Source organism: Hemicordylus capensis, chromosome 4 (genome assembly GCF_027244095.1).
Source record: "Hemicordylus capensis ecotype Gifberg chromosome 4, rHemCap1.1.pri, whole genome shotgun sequence".
Lineage (NCBI taxonomy): Eukaryota > Metazoa > Chordata > Lepidosauria > Squamata > Cordylidae > Hemicordylus > Hemicordylus capensis.
The window spans coordinates 48,426,872-48,441,741 of NC_069660.1; the positions used below are offsets into that span (position 1 = coordinate 48,426,872).

General features: G+C 43.9%; 2 protein-coding genes across 9 annotated transcripts in view; one reads left to right on the forward strand and one right to left on the reverse strand.

Moving 5' to 3' along the window:
• Positions 1–3,447, forward strand: part of GSS (glutathione synthetase) — a 35,544-nt gene extending 32,097 nt beyond the window's left edge. For all 4 annotated transcript variants that reach the window (XM_053246263.1, XM_053246267.1, XM_053246264.1 and 1 more), the window contains exon 13: positions 1,895–3,447. In XM_053246263.1, coding sequence (XP_053102238.1) covers positions 1,895–2,018 — 124 coding nt within the window. In that variant the 3' untranslated portion in view covers positions 2,019–3,447. The remainder of the gene's footprint in view (positions 1–1,894) is intronic.
• Positions 3,448–4,528: 1,081 nt separating this feature from the next.
• ACSS2 (acyl-CoA synthetase short chain family member 2) overlaps positions 4,529–14,870 on the reverse strand; it is a 79,139-nt gene continuing 68,797 nt past the window's right edge. For 4 of the 5 annotated variants that reach the window (XM_053247552.1, XM_053247557.1, XM_053247553.1 and 1 more), the window contains 4 exons: positions 14,716–14,784; positions 10,091–10,267; positions 7,561–7,635; positions 4,529–6,643 (listed from right to left, as the gene is read on the reverse strand). In XM_053247552.1, the coding sequence (XP_053103527.1) occupies positions 6,516–6,643; positions 7,561–7,635; positions 10,091–10,267; positions 14,716–14,784 (449 nt within the window). In that variant the 3' untranslated portion in view covers positions 4,529–6,515. The remainder of the gene's footprint in view (positions 6,644–7,560; positions 7,636–10,090; positions 10,268–14,715; positions 14,785–14,870) is intronic. The other variant, XM_053247554.1, reaches the window with a different exon arrangement.

A 14,870-nucleotide genomic window follows, 5' to 3' on the forward strand; every position in this document is an offset into this window, starting at 1 on the left:
TATTCATGTGTACTTGCAGATTTTCAAAGTGAACTTCTTTCCAACAGTATTCTTAGTAAATCTATATTATATTAGGGGAATATAACACCTAGTACTAATTAGTGGATTTAAATAATAGCAAAAATTAATCAATGGACTGTGGCAGGATTGGTTAGAAACCTTGAAGTGCTATAGCAGTGGTGTTTTTATATTATATTCATGTAGGTGTATGATCAGTCTGCCAAAACCTGGAGAATTATTTAACTATGCAGCTGTGGGGGCATTTCTGAATATACAAAAATGAAGTTGAGACAGAGCTGTGCTGTGTGAGTCTGACTTTGTGAGCACTGGGAATACATGTCACAATTTGGAGGCTACAGAAAGAAAGTGCAGAATAGGTCCGTAGGTATGCAGGTTCAACTCGTCCTCTAGTACAGGTGCTCAACATTGCTGTTAGTGCAGTTTGTCCAGGATATTAGCCGGAGCCGTTCACAACACATACAATGGCTTACATTCTCCAGAGGGCTAGGACAGCACAAGTAGCTCTTTGTAGATCAAAAAGACATAAGAACATAGGAAGCTGCCTTATTCTGAGTCAGACCATTGGTCCATCTAGCTCAGTATTGTCTACACAGACTGGCAGCAGCTTTTCCAAGGTTGCAGGCAGGTTTCTCTCTCACAGCCCCATCTTGGAGATGCCAGGGAGGGAACTTGGAACTGGAATGCATTCCAGATTCTCTCTGCAGCCCCAACAGAGTGAGGGAGAAAACAATTTTTGTTGTGCTCTCCTCCCTCCAGATTGAGTGTACATGTGCAAGAATCTGTCCCTGATGGTCATGGACGCCTCAGGGACAGATTCCTGCACATGAAAATTTGACCTTGGGGGAGGCGAGAGCAGCAACAAACTGCACCCTCTGCCTCTGCTGGGACTACTGCGGAAGACAAGAGTGCATGCAGGGCTACTTTTGTTGACCCAGCACTGAAGAGAATGTAAACCATAGTCCACGTACAGTTCCCTAGGACCTCTGGTTGTATCCATTCAAAAGGTGATCATGTTCTAAATGGGTAGTACACACACACACACACACTCACTCACTCAGTTCTTTCAGCTGAAATGGCTATTGCTTATTACTACTGCCCGAAGTGAAGTATTGGAACCTGCTTCTACAGAACTGTTAAATGAGCGTGGGTGTGTATAAGCACACTGTCAAACTGCTTACAGTAAGCACAGAGTTGCAAAACAAGCCTTTACACATGTGCCATTCTCCTGTGAAATGCAATGTAGAACTACTGCGTTCTACAGGGTACAGGAGGGCCTCAGTAGCTGTGGATTCGTTATCCACAGATTTGTGTGTCTGCAGTTGGGTAAAAGACACCCAACCTCACATACACGTGGGGATGGGGGACATGGAGCCTCAAAATGGCTCCATAAGAAAAAGGTGATTTTCAGCCAATTTGGGGGTATTCTGGGGCACAGCGTGACTCAGAGGGACCAGCAAAGCATGCTCCCCACATTTCTTCCCCAAATTTGGCTGATTTTCTGTTGTTTTCCTGGCAACCAGGAATCTAACCCGGGCGATCCCATAGCCCCCAATGACGCTATAGTCATAGTTTCCATATCCACACTTGCAGCCAGGAATGGCATCCTTGTGAATATCAAGGTCCTACTGAACATTAGTTTTTAAGCTGCTGCATCTTGGCTATTTTATATCCAATCTGCACCAGATTTGAAGAAGTTGTTTTCCAAATCTAGTTGATTTCTGCAAATTGTGACAGATTGGACATAAAGTATTGATTTTTTGACCACCAATGTTCTGGGCTTATAGTGGGTAGAGCATTGAAATAACTCGTCTTAAATATATGGCATGGCCATGCCAGTATAATATCCATAGTTCACCTATCTTTTTCCTTGCAGACAGGGCCAAGATCTTGTGATGAACAAGCATGTTGGTCATCTCTTACGAACAAAGGCTATAGAGCATGCAGACGGTGGCGTAGCTGCTGGAGTAGCTGTTCTGGATACTCCATATGTGATATGAAAACAATACCTCCTCATCAACATCCTCCTCACTATGTTTGAACTGGGAGATGTTTTATTTTAGGGCATGATTGCCAAATGGCGAACTTGATAATCTGATCCATAATGGAAGCCCTCTATATCATGTGAGCCCAAGACACAAAGTAGCACAGCTGCACTGATTTTTAAGTAACTGCTTCTTCCTGGCCTCAGAATGTACTGGATTCCAATTGACAGTTTTTGACTAATTCTTCTGGTTCGATGCACCCTTATCAAACAAGTATCGTATGGGCCTGATACTCCTTTTTACTGTATCGTCATCATGGACAGCCTATTTTTCTGATTAGCCCTTTTGAGATAGCAGTACACAAGACACTACAGATGCTCCTACTTAAGTGCCTGGTGGAAGATGAACACATTTCCTTAACTTGTTTTTCACATTTCCTGGATGTATCTTTTTGCATCCTAATCTAGGGTGGGGAGGAGAACAAGCTACTGCTTCTCGCTTTCTCCTGCATTCCAGTCTGAGGGGAACATGCCATTACTGAGTAGCTATGTACCCAGGGTGCATTTTTCAGGATGTTCTTTAGTTATGTACAGATCGGGGGGGGGGGGATCCTAGTGGGAATTTAGGAAAGTGATCGTTTTGCTTTTGTCTCAACATTCCCTGTATTAATTAGAAATAAAGCAGCATATGTATTCCACAGAAAGAGGGATTAAGAGCTTAAGTGACTTTTTAAAAAAGCAGATTCCACAGGTACCCACTGGCCACATCCACTGTCAGTAGCAGACAAGCTCAAGGAGCACTGCTTTAGTTGGAGTTGCAAGTGGAGGCTGGTGATGCATTTCTGTTCTCTATCCTATCCAACCTTGAGTGGTAGTGAGTGGACAGCCCCTGCTTCACCATGTTGTTTCCAGAAGGAGACTAAATTATGTGTAATGTAAAACTTCCCCAGCATTCAATTAGGTATTTTTTCCAAAAGAGCCAAAATCTATTAATGCTTTTAAGGAGAAGAAAGAGGACTAAAACTAAAGGAACTGAATTATGTCTGCAATACCGAGCTCTGTGCCATTGTAAGAATAGGAAATAATCTAGTGCATGTTTGATAATGTAATCAGCACTTTTTTTAAAAAAAGTGAGCTGATAGTAACTTGAGAAGTTACTTTAGAACAGCAGCCTCCCATGTCATAAGCCAGGATGGAGTCGGGTAGGCTGCTATTCAGAAAAAAATCAGGGTTATTTTTTTCATTTGCATAAGGGCCTTTAAATTTATAAATGCATAATTATAGTTCAAACCTCATGTATAGTAAATGTATGCCTTTAGAGGAGAGGCTTAAATTAAGATGGCTTAATGGAGGACAGTATTAAATAGGAGCTTTGGGTATGGCATATCATTTTTCTTAATCAATGACCTAAAATGAGTTTTCTAAATAAAATGCCTTGATATCTAGCAGAATGGTTTGTGTTTTTCTCCTTCTGTATTCTACTCCTGTGCTCTCTTTACCTGGGGGGAAAAACTATAGCAGTAGATTCTGATGTTTCTAGGCTTTTTGTGACTTTGTCACCTACTGTACAAGTGTTGCTAAATACAGCATGTGAATTCCTTAGATGTTAAATCCTGTACTATTACACAACCAGCAGAAGCCATTTCATAACATTGTTTCCGATACAGAGCAATTTGTTTTCTGCCAAGCACATGCTTGCCTGCATCTACCTTTATCTAGATCCAGCAGATGGCCTCAGTTAACTCTGCTTTAACCTCTCGTGAGGTTTGCAGTTATTTTAGAGCCAAAATCTAATTATGGTCATGAAAAAGAACACTAGAAATCTGAAGCCTTGAGTTAAACATGATCTAGGAATGTTTCTGTCAAACACATTGAAGATATTTGCTATATTGTTACCGCTAAAGGAAATGTATAAGTTCATTAGACTTATTGTATGTGTACTACTACAGTATACCATTTTTTGACAAAAGTTTCCAATGCGGTTTACATAAAGTAATATAAATAATTAAGATAGATCTGTGTCCCCAAAGGGCTCACACTAGAAAAAGAAGTACGTGAGAGACACCAGCAATGGTCACTGGAGGGATACTGTGCTGGGGTGGATAGGGCCAGTTGTTCTCTCTCTGCTAAATATAATTACCACTTTAAAAAGGTGCCTCTTTGCCCAGTTAGCATGGGATGTGTGGATTCCAATTATCTGAATTCTATGATGCATATTTAAACTGCCTTGGTGGTTAAAGGTAAACCCCACAGCTACTTTCTGTGTTCTGCAACAGACACAACCAGTCGTCATATTTGAATAAGGACTCTTTTATAAGATTCTAATGTAGTGCCAGTTGTTACTGGGAAGTCTTTACTGGGCTCTAGGTTTACATTCAGACATGCCTATCAGGCAAACAGATACAAGTAGAAGGAAGAGCAAACGCCAGAATGTGCCGCCTAAGGACTGTAGAAATTCTAGTCCATTGTTCAAAATGAAAACGAGATGAGAAATCCATCCCCCAGAACTAAACAAGCCCACAATGGTTACTGGTTTACAGGTTTTATTTCATTTATTCCAATTAAAAACAATTCTAGCCATTTCTCAACCAAAATCGTCAGACCAAGATTAAAAGTAAAAAGGATTCACTTCCTATTAACAGCATGTAGCAAGCCACTGGCCTAGCGGTAATGCTGTGGGATACTGGGTTAAATATACACTGATGTTGCAGACTGTAGACAAGTGCATTGAGAATGCTAACTGCAGGTAACAACTGAGAGATGCAGAACTACAAGCCAAGGTCAGGGTAACATCAATAATATTCATCCAGGACATGGTTTGGGGACATTATTTTAAGCGAGTCCAAATTGCAAACAGATGGGCAAAGCAGACATTTGGAGCTACCATGACATAGCCATCACAACTGAGACTTAACACCCATTTAAAACGTTTGGTAGTAAAAGATAATACAGAAATTATTTCTAATGTGAAAAAATCAGAAGGAAGAACATCCAGGCCAGCACTTCAGTAGGTGCTGCGACTACAAACTTGATCTATTGAAGCAAGATGCCTGTCCCTGCTATTTGCATTGATTAGTGTTTGGGTTGTGGGATGAAGTGTACACAAAGGTTTTCCCTCTATACTTACAGAAGATCTCACCCTCGTTTGATTTGATAAGTGTTTCCTGTGCCGCTTCAGGAATTGAATGTCTTAAAAGAATCAAGTTGTGACAACCTACATGGCACCTTATGATGGGTTATGAACTATAGATCTATTTGTCTAGCTAAGAGAAAAGGACACCTCTGCATGCCAGTTCACAGTGATATTCCCCAGCCACCCCTTTTCCATAAACGCAGCAGCTCATTTTTGGTCACACATATGCCCATGATCACATAAAGAAATGGAAGCACAAACAGGACTACATACAGATGCAGCTGGAAGCAATTTCCACAATTATGGCCACTCTTTTTTCCAGTCATCACTATCATGGTCAGAATTATTGTGGCCGTTAGTTACATTTTTAATGGAGTTACCCCTTTTTCTCTCCATAGGACCATTGGCCATAGCTGGTCATGTGGAGAAGCAAGTAACAATCATCCCTGTGTCACTGGCTGACACACAATACATGCAGGCCGCTATGCGGGATGCTGCGCAGGATGTGCACCATGTGCACGCAGATGCACCACAGTGCTGTTGAGCAAACGCCAGAATTACACCAATGCACTTCTGTGATAGTGCAGCTATTACTTTCAGTTGCATTTGTGCAATTCTTTCACTTCCAAAAGAGAAGAATGCTCTGGGGAAATTTAGCTACATGCATGTACACACTCACACAAACACACCTAGGCAGCAATACTCCCTTTCTGTATGAACATTATCGCCACCGCCACTAACAACCAACTCTGGACTAAGATTCAGTGGAGATAACGTTGGAAAAATAAATTTCACCCATCTTTAAGACAGCTTTCCTTAAAACTTCCCGTTGCCTGTGACATGCAGCCAAAGTATTATGCAGGGTTTCTGATAAATGCTGGATCAATTTGTTCCAATAATTCTGCTTCGGCATAAGGATTACTGCTCAGTCTGTCAGTTCTCAATGCCATTTGAAGGCTGGTAACTACAGCCCATGAGCACACTCACCTTTTCACATCAATACCTGCATATTCTAACCTCTGCAACAGGATAAAAGGTTTTGGTTTTTTTTAAAGTAAAAACCAAAAATCCATGAAACAAACTGCTGGAAAGCAAAACGTTAGGTTGTTCTGTATGAAGTGAATGAGGCTGGAATTTTAGATACGCAGTATCCATCTACAACATAATGCACAAAGTTTGCCAGAGGCACAGACAGCTAGAGCTACAACACAACAAGAGGACTGGATCTTGGAGCACCAGTTCCTTCTCTTCATTTACAGCATTTTACATTCAGCTTAACTTCGGGCAGCTTCTCCGTCTCAAGGAACAGAGTCATTGTCTGGATGGGGCCATATTCTCAACAAATCCCTGCATGACTGCCGTTTTCTCTGGATGGCCCTGCTACAGTATCGTCTCACACCTGTTGTTGAAAAGGTGGCTTATGACAGCTGGATCTGCCACTGTTGAGGTATCTCCCAGCTCCCGGTCATTTTTGGCAATCTTCCTTAATACCCGCCGCATGATTTTACCTGTGAAGAAACGGTAGTTACAACACCAAATTGTATTTCCATTATGAGAAAGAAATCAGTTTACAAGTGGTATCAGGGTAGCTATGCTGGATTTTAGGATATGAGCAAATTTAGTACCATCCACAATAGAAAGTGAATGTTAAAAGGACAGACATGTGCTTTTGGACACTAAAGAGGTAGGAAATTTTAACCTTAGAGAGGACCTGAAGCTTGAGATAAAACTGGCATTTGTTCCACAAAATAACTTGAATTTTATCAGTTATTCATAGCTCAGGGCAAGATTTTGAGCAACATCTCAAAGAGAGAAAAGTCACAGTCTTGTGAAGATCAACAATACCCAAAGCCAGTTCTACCTACTATCCCTATCCCAACCCCCAGCACAGCATTCCTCCAGTGACTTTTGCTGGTGTCTACTTTAGGTTTCCTTTTAGATTGTGAGCCCTATGGGGACAGGGAGCAATCATTTTGTATGTTTCTGTGTAAACTGCTTTGAGGACTTCTGATGAAAAGCAGTATATATTCATAGTAATATGCAATACTTTATTTTATCCTGAAGTAACTGTATGCACAATCCTTTGCTCAAACCTACACGAGCATCTAGCTGCCACTTCATGGCCTGCTTGGAATCCTGTCACTCAAAACCAACTTTCTCATGCACAGTCAATTCAGCCACGTCCAAGTCAGAAGCACGAGGATTTGCCTAAGTACTGCTTTGCACTAGCCTAACTTAGGGACCATGGTGCAGCCACTGACAACTTTACTAGTGTGGCAAATTCCTATGCTACCCGCCTCCAAAAGGAAAAGGAGAAGGAACATGCAAGTGCTAGAACAAACTTGGGAAACAGGGCTACGGTTATTCACGACACTTGGGAGTTGTGCTTCCTGCATGTGTGTGAACAATGAAATCTAAACCATACCTGAGCGAGTTTTGGGCAAGCCAGGTGCATTCTGAATGTAATCTGGAGTTGCAATGGGTCCAATTTTTTCTCTAACTGCAAAGGAGACAATGGGGATTTCAACTTTAATTATTAAGACAGCCTCAGCACAGTTCGGGCAAATTACATTAGGAAATCAAAATCCCTTGTGAACAGGAAGCATGATAAGTACTTGCCTCTCTGACTCAGCAGATAATAGCAACTAGGCAAGATACCAGAAACATCTGGAGGTGCTATTGGTTATGCACTCCCAGCACAGAACACACCACAGAAGAAAGAAGAATCTGGGCAAGATTTGTATAAGGAGAAGAAACATTCCATCTTTGAATAGGAATATCCCATTGCACATAAACAGTAGAGGTGGAAAACATTTGCAAGAATGAGATTTAGAAAGTTATAGCATGCAAATTCTTTCTCCTCCTCTGTTTCCACTTCAGGCTTGTCACGACATTTCCTTTCCTCACAGTTTCCATTTCCAGTTAGCAATGGTTCATTTTCTAAAAGGTTTCTCCCCTTTTCATGTTGACCAGTTCTATTCAGTCATTACATTGTGCCTGCATGGTTGCATGGTTGCATGGTTGCCTGTGAGCAACTGTGCATGCATTCGTTCTAAAAGTGAGCCTGGGTACAGGCCATCTCAATCATGGGGTACTGATAGGAAGTGTATGTGCACTGAACGTAATGTGTGAATAACTGCGCATATGTACAGATCTGTACATGTGTACACTGTACACAGATTGCACATGCGCCACGGATGCCCACGAAACATTTTGTGCAACTGTGAGGGGGTGGAGAGCAGTAGCTTTTAAAAGGAGGCACGGAGGTCTCACCTGCTCCTCTGCTGCCCCCTCCCCTCTGCAGCACACTTGGTTCTAAAGAGCCATGCAGTGCCACACAGCTGCAGTGCTGCTCCCAGAAGCCTGCACGCAGTGTCAACACTCACATGGCCACTGCACATGCACAGCAGCTTGAATCCAAGTTGTGGCCATCACCACATCCCATGGCAAAGAATTCCATAGATTGTGTATGCACTGTGTGAAAAAGTACTTCCTCTTGTCGGTCCTAAATGTCCCGACCGTCAGTTTCATGGGGTGACCCCTGGTTCTAGTGTTGTGAGAGAGGGAGAAAATTGTCCTCTGTCCACTCTCTCTACTCCATGCATAATTTTATACACCTCAATCACGTCTCCCCTTAGTCACCTCTTTTCCAAACTAAAAAGTCCGAGATGCTGTAGCCTTCCCTTTTCATAAAGCCCTTTAAGTCACATACAGGGCTCCAAAAGAGGATTCAGTACATCCATTTGTTACAGGAGCTTGTAAGGTGGTGACACTATTTTGAGCTCTGTGGAGAAGAGATGAATGTTTAGATGAGTTTTCAGCTTGACTCTTCTGGGGAATCTTGGCATCCCTCTGAAGCTTTTTCAGAGATTCCTCTATGAGAGAGGTTTCCAAGCTTGGCCCCCAGTTGATGTTAGACTACAACCTCCATCAAGATAATTATACTTGGGGATGATGGGATTTTTAGTCTTTTCATTATCAGTCCTATAAAGGCTTGTTGCAGCGAACAGCAGCCACCCCATAACAGGACTGCACAGGAGGCTTGGCCACCAAAATTATTATTATTATTATATTTATATCCCACTCTTCCTCCAAGGAGCCCAGAGCAGTGTACTACATACTTAAGTTTCTCTTTCACAACAACCCTGTGAAGTAGGTTAGGCTGAGAGAGAAGTGACTAGCCCAGAGTCACCCAGCAAGTATCATGGCTGAATGGGGATTTGAACTCGGGTCTCCCAGGTCCTAGTCCAGCACTCTAACCACTACACCACGCTGGCTCTCATGCCCATTTTTACTTCCCATGAACAATAAAAAGCAGCAGCTCTGGAAGGCTTTCCTCTATGCATTAGTTATTTCTCTTGGCATAAGAACACAAGCCAAGCAAGTTCCGGCCACTCCAGGAGGAGACAACTTGGAGGCCGGCCAGCCCCACCAAGCCAGTTCTCCACTTCTCCAGCACTTCTCCTCCAGCAGCACCTTTGGCAAGGGGAGCTGGAGGGCTGCTGTGCACGTGGCCCATCCCTGTTCACAGGACATGCAGCCTGCCCTTTATGCATCCAAGCTGGGTGCCAGCTGGCAGAGAGGACACCACGGGGGAAGCAAGCAGGAGAGCAGAGCTAAATTTAGCTTCTGGCATTGCTGAGAAGTGACACTTTTATTTGAGAACTGTCCTGCCGGCAAGGCCGGAGGGAACTGTCAGAGGATGGGGATCACCCCGAGAAAGTCTCTTCCCTAAAGGAGGGAAGGCATTTTTGAACCAGCCAGATCCAGGCAACCTCTTTGCCGAAAGGGCCGGCACAATGCCACCCCTGCAGTGCTGAACTCTGCCCCACAGCTCCTGTCAACCTAGCAAAATGTGTCACTCTCCCACCCACCCCCACCCCCACCCCCCGCCCACTCAAACATGGTTGTCTAAGCCTTTAGTCAGGCAACAGGGGAAAGTCCATCCCAGGTACCTTGTTTCTTCAGCTCGTCCATCAAGTTCTTTGTGAAATCATGGCCATCCCTGAGGGTCACAAAACAGTAGAGGCACTCTCCTTTCACAGGGTGGGGGTGGCTCACCACGGCTGCCTCCGCCACGGCAGAGTGCTCCACCAGAGCCGATTCAACCTCTGCCGTGCTCAGCAAGTGCCCTGCAAGCAGGAAGAAATGGGTCAGCTCTCTTGAACGGGCCCTCTCTCCCTAAGCATCTTCACTTTGAGAGAGACATGACGTGAAAGGGGAAGGGGGCCCACCCAGGCAAGCGCCAGGTTGGAGACTGGAGCTCAACCAAGTCCTATTTGCCATGATGATACTGGTTAAGGAGTGCAAGTTCCTGGCTTGGATTATCCATGGCCACAGAAATATCAGAGCACAAGAAGAGGAGGAGGAGGAGGAGGAGGAGGAGGAGGAGGAGGAGAAGGAACTCTTTCCCTTAAATCCTGGTTAAATTGCATATCGTGCAACACAACATTCTAAAAGGGACTACAAGAGAGAACAGCTGATTCAAATGCCTTTTATGCACACTACGGCACAATTCAGTAGCCAACAGGTGGCCAACCTGAGGCTCTGCAGTGGTTGTTGCTGGACAACAACTCCCATCATCGCCAATCACAACAAATGGTGGGAGCTGTAGTCCAACAACAGCAGCTGCAGAACCTCAGGTTGGTCACCCCCAGCAGCAGTGTCAATAAAGGCTATTCATTCAAATAGGTATGCAAGAGCCCCATATTTTGTTAATAGTGTAAGCCCTCCACTGCTGATAGAGTGCACCGTTTGACTTTTGCCACAACTAGATATTGGATTATTTAAAAGGAAGTAACGGCTCTCTGAGAAGGTGCCTTGGAATTATTCCCTGAACAGGCAGTGCAGGCATTCCCTGAATGCCTGCACTGCCTCTCCTTGATTGTGCAACCATGCCAGCGTGGTGTAGTGGTTAGAGTGCTGGACTAGGACCGGGGAGACCCGAGTTCAAATCCCCCTTCAGCCATGAAACTAGCTGGGTGACTCTGGGCCAGTCACGTCTCTCTCAGCCTAACCTATTTCACAGGGTTGTTGTGAAAGAGAAACTCAAGTATGTAGTACACCGCTCTGGGCTCCTTGGAGGAAGAGCGGGATATAAATGTTAAAATTAATAATAATAATAATAATCAATAGGTAAGTATATTTTAGAGCACTCAGCCATTATCAGAGAAGAACTTGCAGGTTCTCTGGTACTAGTTGCAACAAGGAGTCCATTATTATCTAAGCAAATTAGGCCACACTGTGGCAGAATACTTTGTCCAACATCCACACTAAAACTGGGCATGTGCAGCCTCCTTATACTCAGTGAAAAGTCATTATTTCAGGTTGTGGAACCTTCCCACCATGGGGGGCAGGGGAACAAATGCAGAAGGTTCAGCTAAGTGAGCATATTCACTGGAGAATTCTTTCCCCCAGACTTTAGGGCTGTCATGTTTTATTTCCATGGCCAAAGTCCCTGCCTAAGTGGTCTACAAAAAATAATGGTGTTCCAACAGCTTGGATATACCAGAACTAGAACCTTTCTGCTTGCTGATCAAGCAGGGCTGATCTGGGATCCAAGAGGAATTTTGTGTGATCTGTGCAAGAGATCTTGCACAGCACTTTGTGTCATCTGTGCAAGAGAGCCCTAGCTGGTAACCGAGAGAAGATGCCTACCCAGAAGGAAACACTGTCCTACCCCGCGGCCTCTGGAGTACAGCAAATAGCTTCCGCAGAATCCAGAGGGATTGTAACTTTTAGCTTCCTCATAGTTGCAGAGATAAATGGCTAATCAAGACTCATTCATTTTTAAAAGGCTTGCACAGGAGGAGAGCATCCTAGTGAGCTGTGCTACTGAAGTGCATCTGGGCTGAAACAAAGGAAGCTGCCTTATATAGAGTCAGGCCATGGGTCCATCTAGCTTAGTACTGTCTACATGGACTGGCAGTGGCTTTCCAAGGTTGCAGGCAGGAGTCTTTCCTAGCCTTACCTGGACATGCCAGGGAGTGAACCTGGGACCTTCTGCATGAAAGCAGATGCTCCACTATTGAGCTATGGCCCCATTCCCCAACGGAAATAATAGTAGACAGTAGTCACATGTGGCTACCCATCCAAATTCAAACCAGGACAAATCCTGCTTAGCAGAGGGGACAATTCATGCTACCTACCTTAAGTGGCGCAGCGGGGAAATGCTTGACTAACAAGCAGAAGGTTGCCGGTTCAAATCCCTGCTGGTACTATATCAGGCAGCAGCAATATAGGAAGATGCTGAGAGGCATCATCTCATACTGCATGGGAAGAGGCAATGGTAAACCCCTCCTGTATTCTACCAAAGAAAACCACAGGGGTCTGTGGGCACCAGGAGTTGAAATTGACTTGACAGCACACTTTACCTTTACTGCAAGTCTGACTTTCCACTTTCAGCTTCAGCTACTCTAAGAGTCATGTTTTTCCTCTCATCATGGCTCACCTGTTCCTCTCTGTGCCCTGTCCCCACACTTCCTGCCTCTATGATTCTACAAAAGTAAGATACTGAGCAGTGGCCCATGAGCTCACACCCTCATCTCCTGTGCCATACAAAAAGAAAAATGGCAGCTTAACACAAAAAAATTGCTCAGCATGCCAATCAAGACAAGTTATCAAGAATTGCCTGTTTTGAGTATCTTCTCCATTCCCAGGGTCTGAGTGTTTCTGATTTTAAAAAAACTAAAAGACATGAGACGCGAGTTTTAGGTGGTATACAAATGTCAAATAAATAAATAAATAAATAAAATAGTAAGTAAGTAAGTAAATATTTTTGTACTAAATACCAGACTGTGTGACAAGGAATGTATTTCCTCTTACAAGATGCCTTGAGATAAAAGGCAGTTGGTTTTTACTCCCCACCAGATATTTCCATATGCAGAAGGAAGTACTGTGTTTATTATACTTATAAGAGGATTTTTATCCTTGCTTTCTGTTTAAAACACACCCAAGGCAGCTACCAATTCAAGCTTACAGCAAACAATTAAAAAAAAAATTAAAACAGGAGCAGCAGATAATTACAAATCTGAAGATCCATTCAGGGGAAAGTTGTCAATTTCCAAGTAGGCTAAAAGCCTGCCAGAACAACATACATGTTTATCAGAGAGTGGGGAGAGAAATGGATCACCCACAGGGCAGGGAATTCCACAGTTTGAGTGCTGCAATGGAGGAAGTTGGAGTAGACAATTCAACTGCAAGACAGCCTGCCACCAGGCAATGGAAACTCATTACCATGTGGGAATTCAATCCGACGAAATTAAAAACGTCTATTTCTAAACTAGATTCCACCAGATATAGAGCAGAGGATATGAAGCGATCCCCTTAACCTCTCACCTCTTCCCTCTTGGAAGCACCGGAATGGTGCTTTGTCATATTCATATCATATCGTATCGTATCCTAACAAAGTACGTGCAGAAGCAGGGTGTGCGGGCAGACAGGAGCACCCCTTGCGCAATTCCCCACTCACAATGTCGTACAAGAGGGCTAAGAGCACCCAGAGTGCTTCCTGCATTCCAGAAACACTTAGTAAGCTCTAAGACACACCGCCGAGGGTCAGCGATGTGTTTCCAATCTTACTAAATGCTTCCAGACTGCAGGGATCACCCCAGACTTTTAGCCCTCTTGTGCAAGAGCATGAGTGAGCACAGGACAGAGGGAGCGGCTGCATGCCCGCACACCCTACTTACGTGTGTACCGAAGATGTCAGTCAGGGACTTCAGCATTCTCTTCTTAAGAGTCCTCCCCACCCCACACTTAAAAAGAAAAAGAAAAATCTACTCTCTCCCATAAAAACCAAACAGGAAAAAACTAGTGCTGGACTAGGACCGGGGAGACCCGAGTTCAAATCCCCATTCAGCCATGAAACTAGCTGGGTGACTCTGGGCCAGTCACTTCTCTCTCAGCCTAACCTACTTCACAGGGTTGTTGTGAAAGAGAAACTCAAGTATGTAGTACACTACTCTGGGCTCCTTGGAGGAAGAGCGGGATATAAATGTAACAACAACAACAACTTTGGCAGACTCATCCTCTTATTTAGCATCCCTGGTGCGCAAAATGGTGCCACTTGATGCTCTTTCCCCATTTGGTTCTAGTTCACACTCCATTAAAAAAAATAATAATCATTGAGCTCCACGCCAAGAGTTATTCAATAGGGAACTTATCACCCCAAAGACAAAAGCTTTAACAGCTAGTCTTGTGGTCACAAGCATGGCTTGTCCCCTTAGCTAAGCAGGATCCATCCTGGTTATATGAATGGGAGACTAGCAGTGTGAGCACTGTAAAATATTCCCCTTAGGGGATGCAGCCGCTCTGAGAAGAGCAGAAGGTTACAAGTTCCCTCCCTGACAGCATCTCCAAGTTCCAAGTTCCCTCCCTGGCAGCATCTCTAAGATAGGGCTGAGAGAGATTCCCACCTGCAACCTTGGAGAAGCTGCTGCCAGTCTGTGAAGACAATACTGAGCTAGATAGACCAATTGTCTGACTCAGTATATGGCAGCTTCCTGTGTTCCTATGAGATGAATGCAAAAATTTACAAGTAGTTTCCTTCTCCCATGAGAGTCAGAGATTTTGCTTTTACCAGAAACATTCAGCATGTCATCAATTCGACCGGTGATCCAGTAATAACCATCTTTATCTCTCTTGCAGCCTGGAAAACAAGACCAATAAATTAGCCACTGTAAGGCAGCTAAACAGAAAAAATGGTATGCAGATAGGACTGCAGGCTGAGGCAGG